Below are 21,387 nucleotides of genomic sequence, written 5' to 3'. Positions count from 1 at the left end.
GGTTACTGCAGCTGTGGGCACAGACACTGTTCCAAGGCAAAGGCAGGGAAGAAGCAAGAGCAAACTCCAGAAGTTCCTTTTGTTTTATTCTCACAGCTCAGCTGTCTCCTGTTCTAGCCACCCAGCCCAGCATACTAGTTCAAATCAGGACCAATCCAGGTCTTTCAAGCAATTTCTGATATTCCTCATCTTTTGCTTCAGTCATACCTGGGTTTATTTCAGGTGGGTGCCTGTAGGGCATATAGGGACCAGAATTGGAATCTCAGTTGTGAATCTTTGAATAGATGGTCTCAACGTGAGGTCTGTGGAAAGATACTGGAGACCACGTCCCATCATACCTTCCCTTATTCTCTCAACTTCTCTGTAGGAGCAGCACACAGCACAGCACAGGCAAGTCCAAGGCCAAGACGTTCTATCGAAAATGGCAGAGCACCCCCCCCCTCTTGATTCCCTCACCCTGCTCTATTCTTCTAGTCTAAATATTTGTAACATCTATCAACTGCAAGCAGGCTATATAACCAACTTGTTGTGTTTCTTTTTATTGCCTGTATCACTTTTACAAGATACAAGCTCCAGTAGGGCATGGTTTTTCACTTGCTCAGTGTTCTGTCACCAGGACCTGGAACAGTGTCTGGCACACAGCAAGTTCTCAACAAATGTCTGTTGAACGAAAGGCCAAACCAGCATTAGGATTATTCCCACACTCAGTCTCTAAACAGCCTCCCGTGTGATTATGACAATGGAAGGGTCCCAACAGAGTCCAGGGAACACAACCCAGGCCAAAGGAAGAACTTGGGGGTATGGGTTTATTACAGCATATAGAGGAAATAATGGGTGAGATTGATCTGGATTTTGAATGATTGGAAAAACACACCTTAATGCTTAAGAACTTCCTGGGCGCTGTTCTTGCCCTGGTCTACTTACTGGATGTTACAGTTGTCCAGTGAGTAAACCAGCTGGGTTGGGGGCTCTGAGCTCATTCCTTTGCAAGTTGGTATAAACTGGGCAGGGACTGGCATATGACTCCACGGATCCTCCAGTGCCTTAACACTGACAGGGGTGCAGAGACCCCAAACAGAGGGCAGGGAGCAGATCTTTCACGTGCATTATGTGTAAATGCATGTAAGCAAGCCTTTTAAGGTCATGGTATCAGTAGCCCAGGTACAAACGCCCTAACTCTGGACATCTTCATTTCCAATACCTTGGCGCCCCAAACCACGTGCGAAAGCCGTGTTTCTGTATTGGAATGATATGCTAGGGGCTTTGGGAACCCCCAAGCAGCTTTAACCAGCAAGGGCAGAATGACCCCCTCTGGCTACTGTGTGGGGGTGACGCCCTAACGGAGACAGCAGCGCGAGAGGAAGGCAAGCGTGGGGCTGCCGGCGGCTCCGACCAACGCGGTGCAGAGGCTGTGCGGGGAAGCGGGGAAACACTTCCGCCTGCGTATTCAGACAAGGACCTCGAAGCGAGATAAACACGAACCAGCCACGTCGCAGTGAAAGCACCGAAGGCCGGGAGAAGCGCAAAGGCAGCCAAAGACCGCGGCCACGGCCGAGAAGCTGGCAGCCGATTCGCGTCACTGGAAAACAGTCCGGCACTTCCGAGCTTCGGCAAACCGCCCCGGCAAGCGGCGGCCCACGCGGCGGGGAGACGCCGCAGGGGCCCAGCCTCGCAAGACGGGCCCCGGCGCGCTTCGCGCGTGCTGGGCGTTTCTCCCGGCCGGCTTAGCGGCGCGCGCGGCCCGAGTAGGCGGAGGGTGGAGCTGAGGACGACGGAGCCCCGGAGGGGACAGCCCGGCGTGTGCGCCTGCGCTCCCCTCACACCGGCGCCCGCGAAGCGACCCCGCGGGAGCGGGCCCTCCCGGCCGGACCTGCAGCCGCCGCGGCCGGCGCGGGCCTCCCGCAGAGCCCGCTGCAGCCGCCTCACGGCCCCCGGAACCGCCCCGCCGCGAGCGGGATGCGGGCGCCGACCCCGCTCACCTCCGGCCCCGGGCTGCGCGCAGGCGTCTCGGGCGCCGCCGCCGCCCCGCCCGGCCCGCGCGTCCTGCGGTTACCTGGGAGACGCGGCGGCGCCGCTTGGCCTTCTGGGACCCGCCCGGCGCGCGGGCGAAGAGCGCCGAGAGGGTCCTCCTCTGCCCTCAGTCGCCGGCTCGCCCAGCTCGCTTGCGGGGCGTTCGCTCCCAGGGCGCAGGAGCGATCGCGGGGGCGTGGAAGTTCCGTGGCGGGTGGGCCCGTCGACGTCCCTGCGGGGCCTGGCCTGGGGCAGTCGGCGAAGGCTGGGACGACAGGTGGGCTCGTGTGCCGGCCGCGGACGGGGCCTATAACGGGGGCATGCGGCTCTGCAAACACACAAACGTTGTAATGTTGAGGGGAAATTGAAAAGAACTGAAACGGGTGGCGATGAACTGACATGTTCACGAGCTGTAAATGAACATGTGAATGATTGGGGCGCCTGGGTGGCTCAGTCGGTTGGGCGACTGCCTTCGGCTCAGGGCATGATCCTTGAGGTCCGGGATCGAGCCCCGCATCGGGCTCCCTGCTCAGCAGGGAGTCTGCTTCTCCCTCTGACCCTCCCCCCCGCTCATGCTCTCTATCTCATTCTCTCTCTCAAATAAATAAAATCTTAAAAAAAAAGAATAAGAAAAAGAAATGAGCTATCAAGCCACGAAAAGACATGGAAGAACCTCATATACATACTACTGAGTGAAAGAAGCCAGTCTGAAAAGGCTTCATACTATATGATCCCAACTATACGACATTTCAGAAAAGGCAAAATTACGGAAACAGTAAAAAGATTGGTGATTGCCAGGGAGAGGGTGAAGGGAGAAATGAAGAGGTGGAGTACAAAAGATGTTTAGAGCAGTGCAGCTATGCTGTATAATGCTAAAAGTATGGATAAATGTCATGCGTGATACATTTGTCAAAACCCATAGAATTATAACACCAGGAGTCGACTGTACCCCATGAGGAGCTGCTCAGCGTGGGCACTTAGAGAGCGAGCTCAACCAAGCAGGTGGGGAGCAGAAGGTGAGTATCCATGGGAAAGTACTTTTACTGGGGGCCGGGATGGAGTTCGCAAGAATAGGTGGGAGAGGATGTCACTGATACATTTGAATGTTGATAGGTCACATTCAGGGGAGGGCAAAGGGGAAGACTTGTGGCAGGGGCCAGTCTTCTCACTTGGGTAACCTGGTCATTTGGTGGAGTGCTCGCAGCCTATTTGTGTGGCTGTTGAGGCAGCAGAAAAATACGAAGTTTTAAAATTTACAATACAGCGAAATGGGTGAAGGGGGTAAAAAGGTACAAACTTCCAGTTACAAAATAAATAAGTCATGGGGATGTAACGTACCGCATAGTGGCTAAAGTTAATAATATTATATTGCATATTTAATGCTATAGTTGCTAAGAAAGTGGATCTTAAAAGTTCCCATCACAAGAAAAAAGTTTTGTTAACTGGATGGTGATAGATGTTAACTAGACTTATTGGGGTGATCACTTAGCAATATCTACAAATATCAGATCATTGTACACCTGAAACTAACACAATGTTATGTCAATTAGAATTTTAAAAATTACAATACAATCTATTTTGTGGTGTCTCAACATCATTAACAATACTAATTGGGATGATAACGCTTGCCACCTGGGTTGAAGGTGATTGGGATGGGCAAACTTTGATAAAGGGAAAAACTAGGAAGAGTCCTATTAGTCATATGACAAGGGTTGGGACCCAGTTCTCAACCAGGTACCCCACTTTGTGGGAGAAAGCCAAGAGAACAGGTTGGGCACTCTGGATTTAAGGGAATCTGTTGGAAGATTTTGGTAATGTCATGAAAGACTTTTATCTCTTGGCCTAATCTTCACAACTTGACCTGACCTACACATCTGTCAGTATCGTTAAACCATAGTGGTATTCTGATGGATTAATACAATTCATCCAGCTGGGCTGGGTGCATGGAATGTATGAGCCAATTCAAGAACAAGTCTTGAAGAGCCAGGTGTCCAGAGACCTAAGGGAAAGGACTGGGTAAAACAGTAGTAACCATTGGGAAGTTGATATCCTAAAACTAACTCCAGAGAAAGCAGTGTCCATGGGAATTCTGACAGTCCAAAATCAAGTCTCACAGTAGCAGTGCATATGGAAATTGGTAGTCCAAAAACAAGTCCAAAGGGGCACCTGGGTGGCTCAGTCAATTAAGCATCCAACTCTTGATCTTGGCTTGGGTCTAGATCTCAGGGTCATGAGTTCAGACCCCGTGTTGGGCTACATGCTGGGCTTGGAACCTGCTTAACAACAACAACAACAACAAAAACTCCAAAGAGACAGCAGATGAACTTGTTCAGATGCGTCTGAATGGCAATTCTGAGATTGCAGGACTTATAGAAAGAGAGTGGGAACCAAGTTCTTAGATGGATCATCCCCCAGGCAAAGCTGGATGGAAGGAAGACAGGAGTGGGAATTAGGGTGTTGTAAGAATAAAGCAAGAAGCTGGCAATATCTAGAGGGTCTTAGCCTCGTCATCTCACAAACATTCAGAAAGGATAGCTGGGGAGGCACCTGGGTGGCACAGTCGGTTAAGCATCCGACTTGGTTTCCGCTCAGGTTATGATTTCAGAGTCGTGAGACTGAGCCCAAGTCGGGCTACGTGCTCAGCATAGTGTCTGCTTAAGGATCTCTCTCCCTTTTCCTCTGCCCCTCCCCCTCCTCTCTAAGATAAGTAAATAAATCTAAGAAAGAAAGAAAGAGAAAGGAAGGGAGAAAGAAAGAAAGAAAGAAAAAAAAGAGGAAGGAAGGAAGAAGAAAGAAAAAGAAAGAAAGAAAGAAAAAAAGAAAGAAGGAAAGAAGAATGAATAGCTGGCCTTTGGGTACAGTGCAGGTGGAACCAGTTTCTAATCCCAGGGGACTTCACAAGCATCGGGAGATCTGGTCTGCTATTGTTATTGGTAGAGGTGAATCAAAATCTGCCTTGGGTATTTTGAGAACTACTGGATGGACAAAGGACAAGTACAAGGGGCAACCTTCTATGCTATTTTCAATTCCATTTCCACATTTTGAGATGATTCCATTAATCTCCTTTAAAGAAACTTCTGGAGGCAGCCAAAGGGGTCTAGGGTTCTGAACAGTACCTGGAGGGTGGAGGTGTACTGAATTACTTTTTTGCAAATACTCTCCCATATTACAACAAGAACTAATGTTCAGTGCCAACACTATTTTTGAGCTTTGTATGGATTACATTATAGACATTGCTATAACCCTGTGAGGTAAGTGCTGTTTCTTTCTGCTATTTTTACAGATGAGGATACTGAAACCCAAAGGGCTTAAGTAACCTGATCAAGCAGAAATGTCTAGGAAGCCAGAGACTAGGACTAGAATTCAGGCTTCTGACTCCAGAGCCCTACTGTGTTCTCTGTTTGCCTCTTAGGTGTCCTATTGAATTATAACTGATCTTGGCTGCCTCCTCACTGGTCTGTACACTCCCTGAGGGCAGGGCCCTGGTTTTATTATCTGTACCCACAGGTGAGCCGCCTCCTCCCGCGCCCCATCCCGTTGGTATCCCCATTGGTTGACTTGGTTCCATTGAGGAAGTCCATGTGGCAACCGGAGCTGACCTCACATTGGAGGCTCCGAGTCAGAACCCAAACATTCTGTAGGGAGCAGAGTTTCCTAGTTCCCCATAAATACAGGGCAGATACTACACTATAGCTAAATATATGCTTTCATGCGTATGATGAAAGACTAACAGTTTTGGAGTGATGGACAAGGTTCAAAGTTCTTTCACCTTTCTAGTTTTGTTTTTAATGGAATGCCCACTTCTTTTATGCTTGCCTTATGGAGGTGAGTTCTAGCCAGTTGAACTAGCAACAGACTTAATGGGTAGCTTCAGCCATTGTTTTTACTTGTTTCAGGGGAAATAAAAAGGGGTAATTACATTTCACTGCTACAAGTTTTCTTTCAAAGGCTACAGATAGTCACAAACATCCACAAATGTCACTAAACAGGAAGGTGTTTTCTCAGGACTCAAGTCATTGTATTACTCATTCGGTGAAATGAAAACCGTAGTCTGGGGTCATCCTATTTACTATATGAATGTGTCTTTTCTTGTGTATTTGTTAGTAGCATGCTCCATACAATAATATAATTAGATAAGCATTGCTTGGAAATTAGTCTGATATTATTCTCTCTCTGTAAGCTGTGCTTTCTTTTTAGGAATTACTGTGCTTCTCTTTCATTTCACTTAGCACACACAGAAACTTTGACTGCCTCAGGATTTTTTGAATGGGTCTGTATGACTTTAACTGTAATTTGGGGGATGTTTTGGCAGTAGACCGTAGGAATCCAGATACAGATGCTCTGCAAGTGTAAAATGTTCTTTATAATCATCTGTCTTCTATGCTTTGCATTTTGAGTCCCCAAACTCAAAGTTTATCTCAAAACAGAGAAACTGACCCTGACAATTGGGGAAGTCAGGCAGTAACTTTGTGAAGATATGTGGTACTTATAAACAATCTCTATTCCGTACAAGGGAAATGCTATCTGCACCATATAACAGCATCTAATTTCTGTAGGAGGAGAGGATATTGCCATGGGGCCCTCCCTGGCCCTGGCTCTCTGACCCCTGATGACAGCACAGACCCCTTCAAATCCGTCAGGTCCTCAACGGGCTCATGTGACTGCAAAAACAGACCAGAAGCCAAATGCATTATGTTCTTAACTCTCCATATTCATGAAAGGAAACGCTGGATGCAAACAGAACAAATTGCCAATTAAGCCACCTATTTCTATGAGGCACTGTAATAAATTTATTAACAGCATTTACCTTCTTAGCTATTAGGTCCCCTTGTCTGATACCAAGTTATTTATTTATTTATTTATTTTTTAGATTTTATTTATTTATTTGACAGAGAGAGACACAGTGAGAGAGGGAACACAGGCAGGGGGAGTGGGAGAGGGAGAAGCAGGCTTCCCGCAGAGCAGGGAGTCCGATGCGGGGCTCGATCCCAGGACCCTGGGATCATGACCTGAGCCGAAGGCAGACGCTTAACGACTGAGCCACCCAGGCACCCCGATACCAAGTTATTTATTTTCCTAAATCTGTCTTAAACTTGTGTCTTCTCTCTGATCCCTTTGAACGGCCTTCTAGCTCTGAGACCTACTATACCCAGGCAATTCCCAGGGCATAATGGTAAGTCAAGGGATCTGGGAGGGTGGCTGGGATTCAGGGACATTTCCCAAAGCTGTTGTGGTGTCTGGTTCCAGAGGGTGCCCCACCCACAGTGGTCATCACTAATCTGTACAGCCCTTTCTGCAAATTAGAAAAAGGAATGCCCTCTGGATGGTTGGTTTTGTCGAGGCCACTCAGAGCAGGTTAGAAAATAGCACAGATGTCAAAGCGTCAGGAAATACAGAAAATCTTTCTTTTTTTTTTTTTTTTTTAAGATTTATTTATTCATTTGAGAGAGCGAGAATGAGAGAGAGTACATGAGAGGGGGCAGGGTCAGAGGGAGAAGCAGACTTCCCACTGAGCAGGGAGCCCGATGCGGGACTCGATCCTGGGACTCCAGGATCATGACCTGGGCCGAAGGCAGTTGCTTAACCAACTGAGCCACCCAGGCGCCCAATACAGAAAATCTTAAAAACACAATTAATACATGCAGCCATCCCAAACACATTATCAGTTTTTTTGTTTTTTTGTTTTTTTTTTAATTTTTTTATTCTTATGTTAATCCCCTTACATTACAACATTAGTTTTAGATGTAGTGTTCCATGATTCATTGTTTGTGCACAACACCCAGTGCTCCATGCAGAATGTGCCCTCCTAAATACCCACCACCAGGCTAACCCATCAGTTTTTTTTTTTTAAGATTTTATTTATTTGAGAGAGAGAATGAGACAGAGAGAGAGAGAGCATGAGAGTGGGGAGGATCAGAGGGAGAAGCAGACGCCCCGCTGAGCAGGGAGCCCAATGCGGGACTCGATCCCGGGACTCCAGGATCATGATGACCTGAGCCGAAGGCAGTCGTTTAATCAACTGAGCCACCCAGGCACCCACATTATCAGTTTTTCTAAAGCTCAGCTATGAATATCTCACTTCCTGTTTACCCCCCTACCGCCAAAGCCCAGAGATTGAATTCTTGCCAAGGTAGCAGGAGACCTGTATTCTAATCTTTACTTTGAAACTAACTTGTGTTATGAGCTTGCACTAGAGCTTTGCTGAGACCTCTGCTGTGCCTGAGCTTTGGGTCCAAGGTCAGGTTCCAATGTGGAGTTAGAGGACAGAATTGTTTTGGATCATTGGAAGACTCCAATTTCCTCTGTAACCCTTAGCTCTTGGTTATATGGAAAGATGCCTAATTCATAATAAGGGAAATACACATCCAAGTTTTCAGCTATCATGTTGAAAGTGGACAAAATGTTTCATTAAAAAAACTTGCAAAGGAGTTGGGAAATATAATCTCTTGCTTTTTTTTTTTTTTTTTAAGTAGGCTCCACACCCAGTGTGGAGCCCAACGCGGGGCTTAAACTCACAACCCTGAGATGAAGACCTGAGCCGAAATCGAGAGTCGGGACGCTTAACCGACTGAGCCACCCAGGGGCTGCTAATCTCACTTTTTTTTTTTAATTGAAGTATAGTTAACGTATAATATCCTATTAGTTTCAAGTGTATATAATCTCATATCTTGTGTATAGGCAAGGAATGAGTGCAGCTTCTGTAGAGGGCAATTGGCAATCCTTATAAATATAAAAGGAACATATTTACTTTTTGGCCCAGAATATTGAAATATACCTGGGATTTATTTTAATGAGGTATGGTAAGACATACAGACACAGAAATGATTGTTCATGAAGGAAGAACTTTATACTCACAGATTCCTAGAAGCAGGAAGCAGGGGAAGAAGAGGGAAGAGCATGGCCCATTGTCTTTATTGGTATTTTCATGGGAAGGAATGGATGAGGTGGGGTAGGTACACAGAGTAGTGGAGAGTTGGAATGATTTTGGTGGCCTCTGGGCTATAGGAATGGTTCCTAGTTGTCCAGCACCTGGCCCTGGGATAATTTAGGGCAGGGGGAACATTGGCTTGGTGTGTGAGAGGTAGCTGGGGCTGTGGACTCTGGATTGGTTGGTTTATATCAAAGGCATGCTCGCGGGGGAGTTGTCCGTGAACTGTAGGAAATAGCTAACCCTGGGAAGGACAGTCTGTCCAGGATCAAAACCTCAAATGGGAGAGCATCAAAAATACAAAAAATAGGAAAACCTGGCTGGCTCAGTCGGTGGAGCATGCAACTCTTGGTCTCAGGGTTGTGAGTTCGAGCCCCACGATGGGTGCAGAGATTACTTAAAATACCTTTAAAAAATATAGAAAATAAAATATAGTCAATATACCCAGAAATTTCATTTCTAGGAAACTTTATTAAAAAAATATGTTTCTCAGAGGAGCGCCTGCGTGGCTCAGTCGGTTAAGCATCTGCGTTCGGCTCAGGTCGTGATCCCGGGGTCCTGGGATCGAGTCCCGCCTCGGGCTCCCTGCTCTACCTGTTGCTCCCTTTCCCTCTGCCTGTTGCTCTCCCTGCTTGTGCTCGTTCTCTGTCAAATAAATAAATAAGATATATTTTTTAAAGATTTTATTTATTTATTTGACAGAGAGAGACACAGCGAGAGAGGGAACACAAGCAGGGGGAATGGGAGAGGGAGAAGCAGGCTTCCTGCAGAGCAGGGAGCCCGATGTGGGGCTCGATCCCAGGACCCTGGGATCATGACCTGAGCTGAAGGCAGACGCTTAACAACTGAGCCACCCAGGTGCCCAATAAATAAGATATTTTTTAAAAATATGTTTCTCGGGCCACCTGGGTGGTGCAGTCAGATAAGCATCCGACTTTTGGTTTGACTCAGATTGTGATCGCAGGGTCTTGGATCTGAGCCCTGCTTTGGGCTCTGCACTCAGCGGGGAATCTGCTGGAGATTCTCTCTCTCCCTCTGCCCCTCCCCCTCATGCTCTCTCTTTCTTTTTCTAAAATAAATAAATAAATCTTTAAAAAAATATATGTTTCTCATTTCCCTAACCCACCTACTCTCCTGTTCTGCTTGGTGACTTTCACATCTATTTTTCTTGCTCTGCAAAACCCCCAACTCATCCTCAGGGGATGATCTTGTTTCCTCCATCACTGGCAAAATACAAGCAGTCAAAAGAGAGTATCTGCATCCCCCTCCCCACCTACCTGCAACTGCACCTTCCTTCTCTGTCTTCCTTCCTTCCCAGGCCAAGGATGGCCCCAGCCAGGGCACCAGCATCCATCTCCACCAACTGGCGTAGCCATAGTTGGCAATTCTATCCTCATTTCCTGTAGTATCACAATTTAAAGTATCACTCCCATTCTCCTGTGAATGTGCTGCCAGTTCTCCCATCTTAGAAAGCAAAACCCATCTCTTGACCCCTTAGCCCTGCTGGGAGCTGCCCTCATTTCTCTCCCCTCCAACACCAAAGTTCCTCAGAGGAGCTTCTAAAACTCCCTGTGTCCAATTCCTTCCCTCCTGTTCTCTCTCAAACTATTTCAGTCACTAGCACTGCCTTCATCGATGTCTCCAGTGACCTTCCCGCAGCCAAACCCAGCGGCCAGTTTTTAGTACTCACTGTACTGAAACCATCCATAAACCATTTTTCCTCTGTGCCCCAGTATTTCATTGGGAAAACCTGAAAGCATATAGGAGGGCAGAGAAAATCGTAGAGTGAACACCCATATTCCCCATGCCTGCTGTCTACAATTCAGCGTTTTACACCGCTAGCCTTTTCGTAGTCCAGGTTCTTTTCGTCATGTTTGGCTGAGCTTTCATTGATGGGTGAGCCTCAGGCCATTTTTAGTTCCGTTGCTGAACTCTTTCTGCGCCAGGGAAGGGACAGAGAGTGAGGGAAGGCCAAGTGCAGGATGAAGGGTAATCACCTCAATTTGTCAGATTTTACAAGTGGCTGAATAATGTACTTGCTTTGCCAGTTGCTCTTTTGTTCGATTTGTATGAACAATAACTCTCTGGTTATAATTTTTTTAATTTCAGGTAGTAGGAAAGGTGATACACGTAACCGTATAAAGAACAACCAGAATTTTATAGCACACTCAACACCCACGAATACCGACACCTGGAATGCAGGTTCGTAGAATAGCGTTCTCACCTTCTCTGTAACGTCCTTTCGGCAAAGCACTGCACACCCTGAGAACATGGGTGCAACACCTGAGTCATCAAACTAGAGCCACTTTCCTTTTAGCTACAGAGGTGGCAGGTGCTGCTGGACTGAGTCAGGGATCCTGTATTTCTACAGAGTAAAAGAGGGCTTTGACAAAGGACAAAAGGCAGAGGAAGCAAATGGAGTTAGGGATTACTTTACGTGAGAGTTCAAAGTATATTTGTTCACGTAGGCTGTGCGATCTAGCCTCCATAGTTTTAAAAATTAAGGATGCTATTTTTTATGGTACTTCTGATTTTGTCTCCCATCCGCCTTTGAAATAACAATATGATTAACAAATATATTAACTGATAGGCACAAGTGAAATGAAATTTTATGAGAACTTTTCTTTCCATTTTTAGCACTGATTTCGCACAGACCTGCTCTTGTTCAAGTAGTTATAATTGCGTGTGTAGCCTTTAGCATTGCCCTGATATGTGGAATCGCTATTTCCTATGTGATATAGTAAGTATCTGCGAAGTAACATTTACCACTCTTGAGTAAGACATAACTAACTAGGTTATTATTTAGTAATGTTAATGATGATGATGATAATTCTTATAATCACTAAATTATTATGGTCATACTAAATCTCCACACTAGTGTTTTTCAGAGGACTGTACTCATGGTGGGTCACAATATAAATGAAAAAAAAAAAGAAATAGGACAGAATACAATTTAGTAGGATAAAAAATATTAAAAAGCATTACATTTTGTGATGTAAATGCTGATTTTTTTTTAATTTTTAAAATTTTTATTTTATTTATTTATTTATTATGTTATGTTAGTCACCATACAGTACATCATTAGTTTTTGATGTAGTGTTCCATGATTCGTTGTTTTCGTATAACACCCAGTGCTCATTACAACACATGCCCTCCAGGCGCCTGGGTGGCTCAGATGGTTAAGCGTCTGCCTTCAGCTCAGGTCATGATCCCAGGGTCCTGGGATCGAGTCCCGCATCGGGCTCTCTGCTCCTTGGGAGCCTGCTTCTCCCTCTGCCTCTCTCTCCCTCTCTCTGTCTCTCATGAATAAATAAATAAACTCTTAAAAAAAAAAACAAAAACAAAACAACACATGCCCTCCTTAACACCCATCACCAGGCTACCCCACCCCCCACCCCCCTCCCCTCTGAGACCCTCAGGTTGTTTCCCAGAGTCCATAGTCTCTTGTGGTTCGTCTCCCCCTCTGATTTCCCCCCCTTCAGTTTTCCCTTCCTTCCCCTAATGTCCGCCGTCCTACTCCTTATGTTCCACATATGAGTGAAACTATATAATTGTCTTTCTTTGCTTGACTGATTTCACTTAGCATAATCCCCTCCAGTTCCATCCATGTTGATGCACATGGTGAGTATTCATCCTTTCTGATGGATAAGTAATATTCCATTGTATATATGAACCACATCTTCTTTATCCAGTCATCTGTTGAAGGACGTCTCGGCTCGTTCCACAGTTTGGCTATTGTGGACATTGCTGCTATGAACATTGGGGTGCATATGGCCCTTCTTTTCACTACATGTGTGTCTCTGGGGTAAATACCCAGTAGTGCAATTGCTGGGCCATAGGTAGCTCTATTTTCAACTTTTTGAGGAACCTCCATAGTGTAAATGCTGATTTTTAACTTTTCAGAAAACAAATACACAGTTATGAGGTAAAATGTATTTCCTATTGTGGACCATGGTCAAAATGTTTGAAAGCCACTGTCTGAGATGCTGGCATCCTCCCAAAATGTGGTGTTCTAAAGTGAACTTGAGGCATCTGAATAAGCAAAGAAGAAGTCAAACTCTCACTCTGCAGATGACATGATACTGTATCTGGAAAACCCAAAAGACTCCACCCCAAAATTGCTAGAACTCATACAGGAATTCAGTAAAGTGGCAGGATATAAAATCAATGCACAAAAATCAGTTGCATTTCTATACACCAACAATGAGACAGAAGAAAGAGAAATTAAGGAGTCAATCCCATTTACAGTTGCACCCCAAACCATAAGATACCTAGGAATAAACCTAACCAAAGAGGCAAGGGATCTGTACTCAGGAAACTATAGAATACTCATGAAAGAAATTGAGGAAGACATAAAGAAATGGAAAAACGTCCCATGCTTGTGGATTGGAAGAACAAATATTGTTAAAATGTCTATCCTACTTAGAGCAATCTACACATTCAATGCAATCCCTATCAAAATACCATTAACTTTTTTCACAGAACTGGAACAAATAATCCTAAAATTTGTATGGAACCAGAAGAGACCCCGAATAGCCAGAGGAATGTTGAAAAAGAAAACCAAACCTGGGGGCATCACAACGCCAGACTTCAAGCTCTATTACAAAACTGTCATCATCAAGACAGCCTGGTACTGGCACAAAAACAGACACATAGATCATTGGAACAGAATAGAGAACCCAGAAATGGACCCTCAACTCTATGGTCAACTAATATTCGACAAAGCAGGAAAAAATATCCAATGGAAAAAAGACAGTCTCTTCAATAAATGGTGTTGGGAAAACTGGACAGCCACATGCAGAAGAATGAAACTGGACCATTTCCTTACACCACACACAAAAATAGACTCAAAATGGATGAAAGACCTAAATGTGAGACAGGAATCCATCAAAACCCTTGAGGAGAACACAAACGGCAACCTCTTCGACCTTGGCTGCAGCAACTTCTTGCAAGACACGTCTCCAAAGGCATCAGAAACAAAGGCAAAAATGAACTATTGGGACTTCATCAAGATAAAAAGCTCTTACACAGCAAAGGAAACAGTCAACAAAACCAAAAGACAACCGACTGAATCGGAGAAGATATTTGCAAATGACATATCAGATAAAGGGCTAGTATCCAAAATCTATAAGGAACTTATAAAACTGAACACCCAAAGAACAAATAATCCAATCAAGAAATGGGCAGAAGAGGGCGCCTGGGTGGCTCAGTTGGTTAAGCGACTGCCTTCGGCTCAGGTCATGATCCTGGAGTCCCTGGATCGAGTCCCGCATCGGGCTCCCTGCTCGGCAGGGAGTCTGCTTCTCCCTCTGACCCTCCCCCCTCTCATGTGTTCTCTCTCTCATTCTCTCTCTCTCAAATAAATAAAATCTTTAAAAAAAAAAAAAAAAAGAAGTGGGCAGAAGACACGAACAGACATTTCTCCAAAGACATAGAGATGGCCAACAGACATGTGAAAACGTGCTCAACATCACTCAGCATCAGGGAAATACAAATCAAAATCACAATGAGATACCACCTCACACCAGTCAGAATGGCTAAAATTAACAAGTCAGGGAACGACAGGTGTTGGCGGGGATGCGGAGAAAGGGGAACCCTCCTACACTGTTAGTGGGAATGCAAGCTGGTGTGGCCGCTCTGGGAAACAGTATGGAGGTTCCTCAAAAAGTTGAAAATAGAGCTACCCTACAACCCAGCAATTGCACTACTGGATATTTACCCCAGATAAAATGTAGTGATCTGAAGGGGCATGTGCACCCCAGTGTTTGTAACAGCAATGTCCACAATAGCCAAGCTATGGAAAGAGCCCAGATGTCCATCAATAGGTGAATGAATGCAGAAGATGAGGTATATATACACAATGGAATATCATGCAGCCATCAAAAAAAGGAAATCTTGTCATTCACAACGATGTGGATGGAACTAGAGGGTTTTATGCTAAGCGAAATAAGTCAATCAGAGAAAGACAGTTATCATATGATCTCACTGATGTGTGGAATTTAAGAAACAAGGCAGAGGATCATAGGAGAAGAGAGTAAAAAACGAAACAAGATGAAACCAGAGAGGGAGACAAACCATAAGAGACTCTTTAATCTTAGGAAACAAACTGAGGATTGCTGGAGGGGAGGGGGGTGAGGGGATGGGGTAACTGGGTGATGGACACTGGGGAGAGTATGTGTTGTAATGAGCCCTGGGTATTATATAAGACTGATGAATCACAGACCTGTACACCTGAAACAAATAATACATTATATGTTAATTAATTGAACTTAAGGTTTTTTTTTTAAAGATTTTATTTATTTATTTATTTATTTGAGAGAGAGAGAGAGCACATGAGAGGGGGGAGGGTCAGAGGGAGAAGCAGACTCCCTGCCGAGCAGGGATCCCGATGCAGGACTCGATCCCGGGACTCCAGGATCATGACCTGAGCTGAAGGCAGTCGCTTAACCAACTGAGCCACCCAGGCGCCCCTGAATTTAAAGTTTTTTAAAAAGTGAACTTGATACTTTGGCAGGAATCTTAGTGCAAAGCAGAAAATTGTAACTGCTCTCTTTTCACTAGACACTTGTTATTATCTGGGAAAACAGTAGCATTTGGGGAAGATACTTCATCTTGATTGCACAAATAAAGTTTGTGGCCAAGCTCTTTCAAGTGATATGATCATTTTGAATTAGTATTAGACAAAAGTGCAGACTGTGACATCATGCTACTCTGACCAGAATGATATACTGATTCCTTCTCCAGGATTCAGTGCTAGGATTCTGTTGTGTCCCATCAGAAACAGCTTGAGGAAGTAATAAATTATTTGCTCTGTTGGAATTGAGTATGAACACATGGAATATGTTGCCATGTATGGGGTATTTTTTAAGGTAGCTATTTTAGGACCACTTTCACATATGTCCAATGAAGGCAAATAAGATTAAAGGTAAAAATTGAAGACATTTTACCAATGAGAGAGTGTAATCAGCATGTTTAGCTCTGCGATATCTAACATGGTGATCTTGCATCAAAAGGCATCAGAAATAAAGGCAAAAATGAACTATTGGGACTTCATCAAGATAAAAAGCTCTTACACAGCAAAGGAAACCGTCAACAAAACCAAAAGACAACCGACTGAATCGGAGAAGATATTTGCAATTTATATAACTGCAATTTCAGTTTATTTTCATTAGTATAGATAAAGATGTTAATATATATATATATAGAGAGAGAGAGTTTTCTAAGATAAGTCACTAAACATCCTCTGGGACTTGTAGTGCCCAATTAAGTTGCTGAGCTAATGTCAACTCTTACAGCTTTTACATTTGTGTTACTCATAGGGCCACACCAAGCTATTTCAGAGCATGAGGCAAAAGGAAAATTACATGCCCCAAAGTACATGTTTTAATGTAATTTTTAGTGGTTGACTTTTTCCAAAAGTAGATTTTGAAAATACTATTGGTAAGTTTGCTTTCATTTAAACCAGGAAAGTAAAATTACAATAAGCTCTGTTTCTGGTATAGATAAAATATTTAAACTTAAGGTGAGTTTTGATATACTACTTTCAAATTGGTAATACATTATCAACTTCTTTAATGTTCTGGAAAAGAATAACCACTTAAAAATACATAAAAACATGGGGCATCTGGATGGCACATTCGGTTGGGCCTTTGACTCTTGGTTTTGGTTGGGTCATAATCTTGGGGTTGTGGGATCAAGCCCTGCCTGGAGCTCCACACTCAGCACGGAGTCTGCTTGGGGCTCTCCCTCCGTCTCCCTCTGCCCCTCTCCACTTTACCCCCTCTCTGAAATAAATAAATAAATCCTAAAAAAAATTTTTTAGGATTTATTTATCTGAGAGAGAGATAACAAGAGAGAGCACAAGCAGGTGGGGGGTGGGCAGAGGGAGAGGAAGAAGCAGACTCCCCACTGAGCAGGGAGCCTGACAAGGGGTCAATTCCCAGGACCCATGAGATCATGACCTGAGCTGAAGGCAGACACGTAACTAACTGAGCCACCCTGGCACCCCTAAATAAATAAATCTTTAAAAAAATACTTAAAAACATGTATATAGGGACTCATCTTTTTCTTTTGATTCAGGTTCCCATATGGTTCATCATAGCACTGTTGGATCCTATGTTTATTTGGAATTTTGGTTTATCATGGATTTTTCCCCATTCATTTCAATTTGTTAAAATATTGAGCTAAAATATTTATCATCATTACTGGATTTTTTTGGCATGCCCTTAAATTTTGCAACTGTAATCAAGACATTGGAGACCAGGATTTGGGTGGTTACTGTTTTTGTTTTTTGGTTTTTTTTAAGATTCTATTTATTTATTTGACAGAGAGAAAGAGGGAACACAAGCAGGGGGCAGTGGGAGAGGGAGAAGCAGGCTTCCCACTGAGTAGGGAGCCCAATGTGGGGCTTGATCCCAGATCCCATGACCTGAGCCGAAGGCAGACACTTAATGACTGAGCCACCCAGCGCCCTGGGTGATTACTGTTAACAATGTTTAGGATCAGGCCAGTTCTTCCTAGTTACATACATCAAACAATTAGGAAGGTATATATGTTAGGAAAAAGGAAAGCATTCTTTATACCCCTTTTCACATCAGAGATAGGTGCTTAAAAATCCACTCCCAGGGCTGGATCTGGGGTGGGGTGAGCGAGGCACTCACCTCAGGTGCAAAATTTAAGAGGGTGCCAAAAAATTCAGTCATCAATATGAGTAATATTTTATGTAATATTTTATAAAATCTAAATTTACTTCAAAAAATATCCATGATGAACAAAATACCAACATTTTAAATACAGGATCAGTAACATTGTTGGGCCAAGCCATATCAGAGAGTGGAGCAAAAGGAAGAATCAGTAATACCTATATGGACTTTATTTAAAATGTTGATATTCATCATGGATTTCTTGTCATTCATTTTTCTTTTGTAAAATGTTGCATTAAGATATTATTTAGCTTAGGGGCGCCTGGGTGGCTCAGTCGTTAAGCATCTGCCTTCGGCTCAGGTCATGATCCCAGGACCCTGGGATCGAGCCCCACATCGGGCTCTCTGCTCGTCGGGAAGCCTGCTTCTCCCTCTCCCACTCCCCCTGCTTGTGTTCCCTCTCTCGCTGTGTGTCTCTCTGTCAAATAAATAAATAAAATCTTTTTTAAAAAAAGATATTATTTAGCTTAAAAAGAAGATATTATTATATTATCTTGTACCCCACGAGTTCCTTACTCATCTCACCTAGTCCTGGCCCTGAACCCCATTTGGCATTGTTACTCCTCTTCTGCCTGTCAGCACACACTAGAGATCAATCTGTTTCTGCCTCCCTCCCCTGCCTACCACCATGTACTAGTGACTCCTTTCAGTCAAAAGTTACAGGATGAAGATGTAATGACTTCCCGTGAAAATTGTGCTCATAAATTCATCTACATTATTCTCCAGTCGGCTGGTCCAGGCTGAGGAAAGACAGCAACTGGTGTGGCTTTGTAACAATGTCAGGACACCGTTCCTGGGAGATGATGACAATGATGTCGACGACGACAAGGAGGACTCGGAGGATGAGAGCTTGGATGAATCCACCTACCTACTTCCAGAGAATGAGGAGGAGCTCGAAAACTTCATTCACTCAGGTAAATGACTGACCAGTTTATCTTGTCAGATGCGAAGTCACATGAAAGCTGAGCTGGCTGTGATGGTTTGGTTTTCAGAGGCAAAGCTAGGAGGGATTTAATGGAGTTCGAGGTAATAAAAGTGAATATTTACAGCCACATCGATAGAAATGAACTGTTCTCATCAAATTATACAGAAGGGCAAACAGCCACGGGTTGCTTGGTTCCTTTTGTGGGGCAATTCCAACGACCAGAAGCAGAGGTCAGGAGAAAAAACTTTGCCCAAACAAAACTTTCCCCAGACTAAACTCTTCCTTTAAACACACTTACCAGTGTGGCATTATTCCCGAGTCTAGAACACAGATAGACAGATGTCTCTCTTGCACAGTCTGCCTCCATCTGATGTGAACAGGATCCAGCCCACAGAACAGATCCTTGTATGAGAGATGCTCACCATGCCTGCAAATCTTTGTGAAGAGAAGGCAGCATATGTGTTCATATAAACCTGATTTTGTAGAAGTTCTGAGATACCCGCTTAAAAAAATTCTAGAGCAAAAATATGTATAGTGCAGTGTCTGATTCAACCATGTCAGTCTTCCCTTGTATGGATCTCCTCTCTAAAACCCCAGATGCGTCAGAGACAGGCTGGAAGGCCAGGAGTGCAGTGATCAGTGATGTTTACTGACGTTAATGCCCTTGTTTACCCTTAGGAAATATTTTTTCAATGTATTTTCCTTACTTTGAAGCATAGCTTTTCTTCATTCTTCTAAGTTTTTATTTAAATTCCAGTTAGTTAACATACAGTGTAATATTAGTTTCAAATGTACAATGTAGTGATTCAGCACTTCATATGACACCCAGTGCTCATCACAAGTGCACTCCTTAATCCCCGTCACCTGTTTCTCCCCATCCTCCCACCCACCTCCCTTCTGGTAGCCATCAGTTTGTTCTCTATGGTTAAGAGTCTGTTTCTTGGATTGCCACTCTCTTTTTTACCCCTTTGCTCATTTGTTTCTTAAATTACACATATGAGTGAAATCATATGGTATTTGTCTTTCTCTGACTGACTTAATTCACTGAGCATAATATTCTCTAGCTCCATCCATGTCATTGCAAATGGCAAGATTTCATTCTTTTTTATGGCTGAGTAATATTCCATTATGTATATATACCACATCTTCTTTATCCATTCATCAGCCGACATTCTTTTTTTTTTTTAACTGAGCATTTATAAAGCTTGTATATAAGATGTGGGAAAATAGCTTTATTTTGGGGGGGAGTAAATAACTTTAAAATTCAATTTTCACCATCCTTTTCAGAGAAATAACATCCATTATATCTTGAAAATTCTACTGTTTACACCTTTATTTTTCCATACCTTTTCTGTCACCTCTTTTATCTCTATTCCTCATTTATTAGTATTTCAGTAACATTATGTCTATGTTTTAGTTATTAGATCCAAAAGAAGAAAGCATATGGTAAACAAGAGATTGAAGAAAGAACAAGATTTATTAATGGAAACAAAAATAGGGAATTCTATGCACAGTATATTCTCAGAGGGTCTATGAGAGCAAACGAAAGAGATGCAGGACGTGCCAGCCCGTGGGGAGCCAACAGTTGCAAGGACAGCTCACGACTGGGGACCTGAGCATGACTTACTCCTGGAGAGCTCTGTTCAGAGCACGCTAAAGAAGAAAACTAGAAGTATATAACAGAAAATAAATTCATATGTGCAATGATTCTTGATTCTTAGCTCTCATAGTCCATTAATAATTATAACTTAATTGGAAAAGAGAAAAATCCAACTTCATGAATATGAAAGACAGACTGTCAGGATTTTTTTCTATTTTTAAAAATTTTTTATTTATTTATGTTTTTTTAGGATTTTCTTTCCTTGGTCCTAACCAAAAGCACAAATAATTTCTTTGGGCAGTATCTCAGACCAAGCTAAGGAATTGCTTTCATGATACAAAACTTTTCCAGGGATATTATCTATCAATTCCAGTACCTTGCCTCTATTTTCCTCGCAAGGAAGCTGAGAATATCAAAATAGATATGACACTGGATTAAGATGCAAACATCCCTGTTTTTAAGGAGCTGGGACCTGGTGAGGAAAAAGGGTCTGCAGGCAAGGAGCTGTAAAGCATGGCCAGTTATGGTGGGTGCTATAAGCCGGGAGCTGCTGAGAGCTGTGGAAATACAGGAGTCAAGACTGAATCCAAATGGGTCAGTGCTTTGGAAAACGGTCTGATGGTTCCTCAGAAAGTTAAACAGACAGTCACTACATGATCTAGCAATTCCACTGTTCGGGTTAGGTCTGAGGAAACTGAAAACACACATACACAGAAAAACCTGGACACAAATGTCCAAGCAGCATTACTCATAAGAGCAAAAAGGTGGAAACAACCCAGTTGTCCATGAATTGACAAAAAGATAAAGTGGGGGTCTATCTATACAGTGGAATATTCTTCAGCCATAAGAAAGACAGAAATAGGGGCGCCTGGGTGGCTCAGTTGGTTAAGCAACTGCCTTCGGCTCAGGTCATGATCCTGGAGTCCCTGGATCGAGTCCTGCATCGGGCTCCCTGCTCGGCAGGGAGTCTGCTTCTCCTTCTGACCCTCATGATCTCTTTCTCTATCTCATTCTCTCTCTCAAATAAATAAAAACTAAAAAATCTTAAAAAAAAAAAAAAGAAATACCGATACATCTACAACATAGAAAAACCTTGACAACGTTATGCTAAATGAAATAAGTCAGACACAAAGGTCACACATTTTCTGATTTCATTTATCCAAAATGCTCAAAATAATCAAATCCATAGAGGCAGAAAGTAGATAAGTGGTTCCAGGAACTG

General features: G+C 43.6%; 2 protein-coding genes across 2 annotated transcripts in view; both read left to right on the top strand.

Annotated features, from left to right (window-relative positions):
* The window catches only part of ZNF606 (zinc finger protein 606), a 28,576-nt gene extending 27,085 nt beyond the window's left edge, over positions 1 to 1,491 (top strand). The window contains exon 8 of the mRNA XM_064580229.1: positions 368 to 1,491. The gene's annotated coding sequence lies outside the window, so the exon portion shown is untranslated. The remainder of the gene's footprint in view (positions 1 to 367) is intronic.
* CUNH19orf18 (chromosome unknown C19orf18 homolog) lies at positions 1,475 to 20,286 on the top strand (the record flags this gene model as incomplete). Its single annotated transcript, XM_064580624.1, has 7 exons — positions 1,475 to 2,287; positions 2,933 to 3,026; positions 7,142 to 7,183; positions 11,048 to 11,140; positions 11,576 to 11,678; positions 18,367 to 18,554; positions 19,983 to 20,286. Coding segments are annotated over 7 exons (1,452 nt in total), but the record flags the coding sequence as incomplete, so codon positions are not given.
* Positions 20,287 to 21,387: the final 1,101 nt, after the last annotated feature.

The sequence above is a fragment of the Mirounga angustirostris genome, unplaced genomic scaffold, assembly GCF_029215605.1.
Source record: "Mirounga angustirostris isolate CCGP_5_RB_7025 unplaced genomic scaffold, mMirAng1.0.hap1 SCAF_16, whole genome shotgun sequence".
Classification (NCBI taxonomy): Eukaryota; Metazoa; Chordata; class Mammalia; order Carnivora; family Phocidae; genus Mirounga; species Mirounga angustirostris.
The sequence above is the reverse complement of the archived record's forward strand: the minus strand, read 5'-3'. Positions and strand labels throughout refer to the sequence as shown.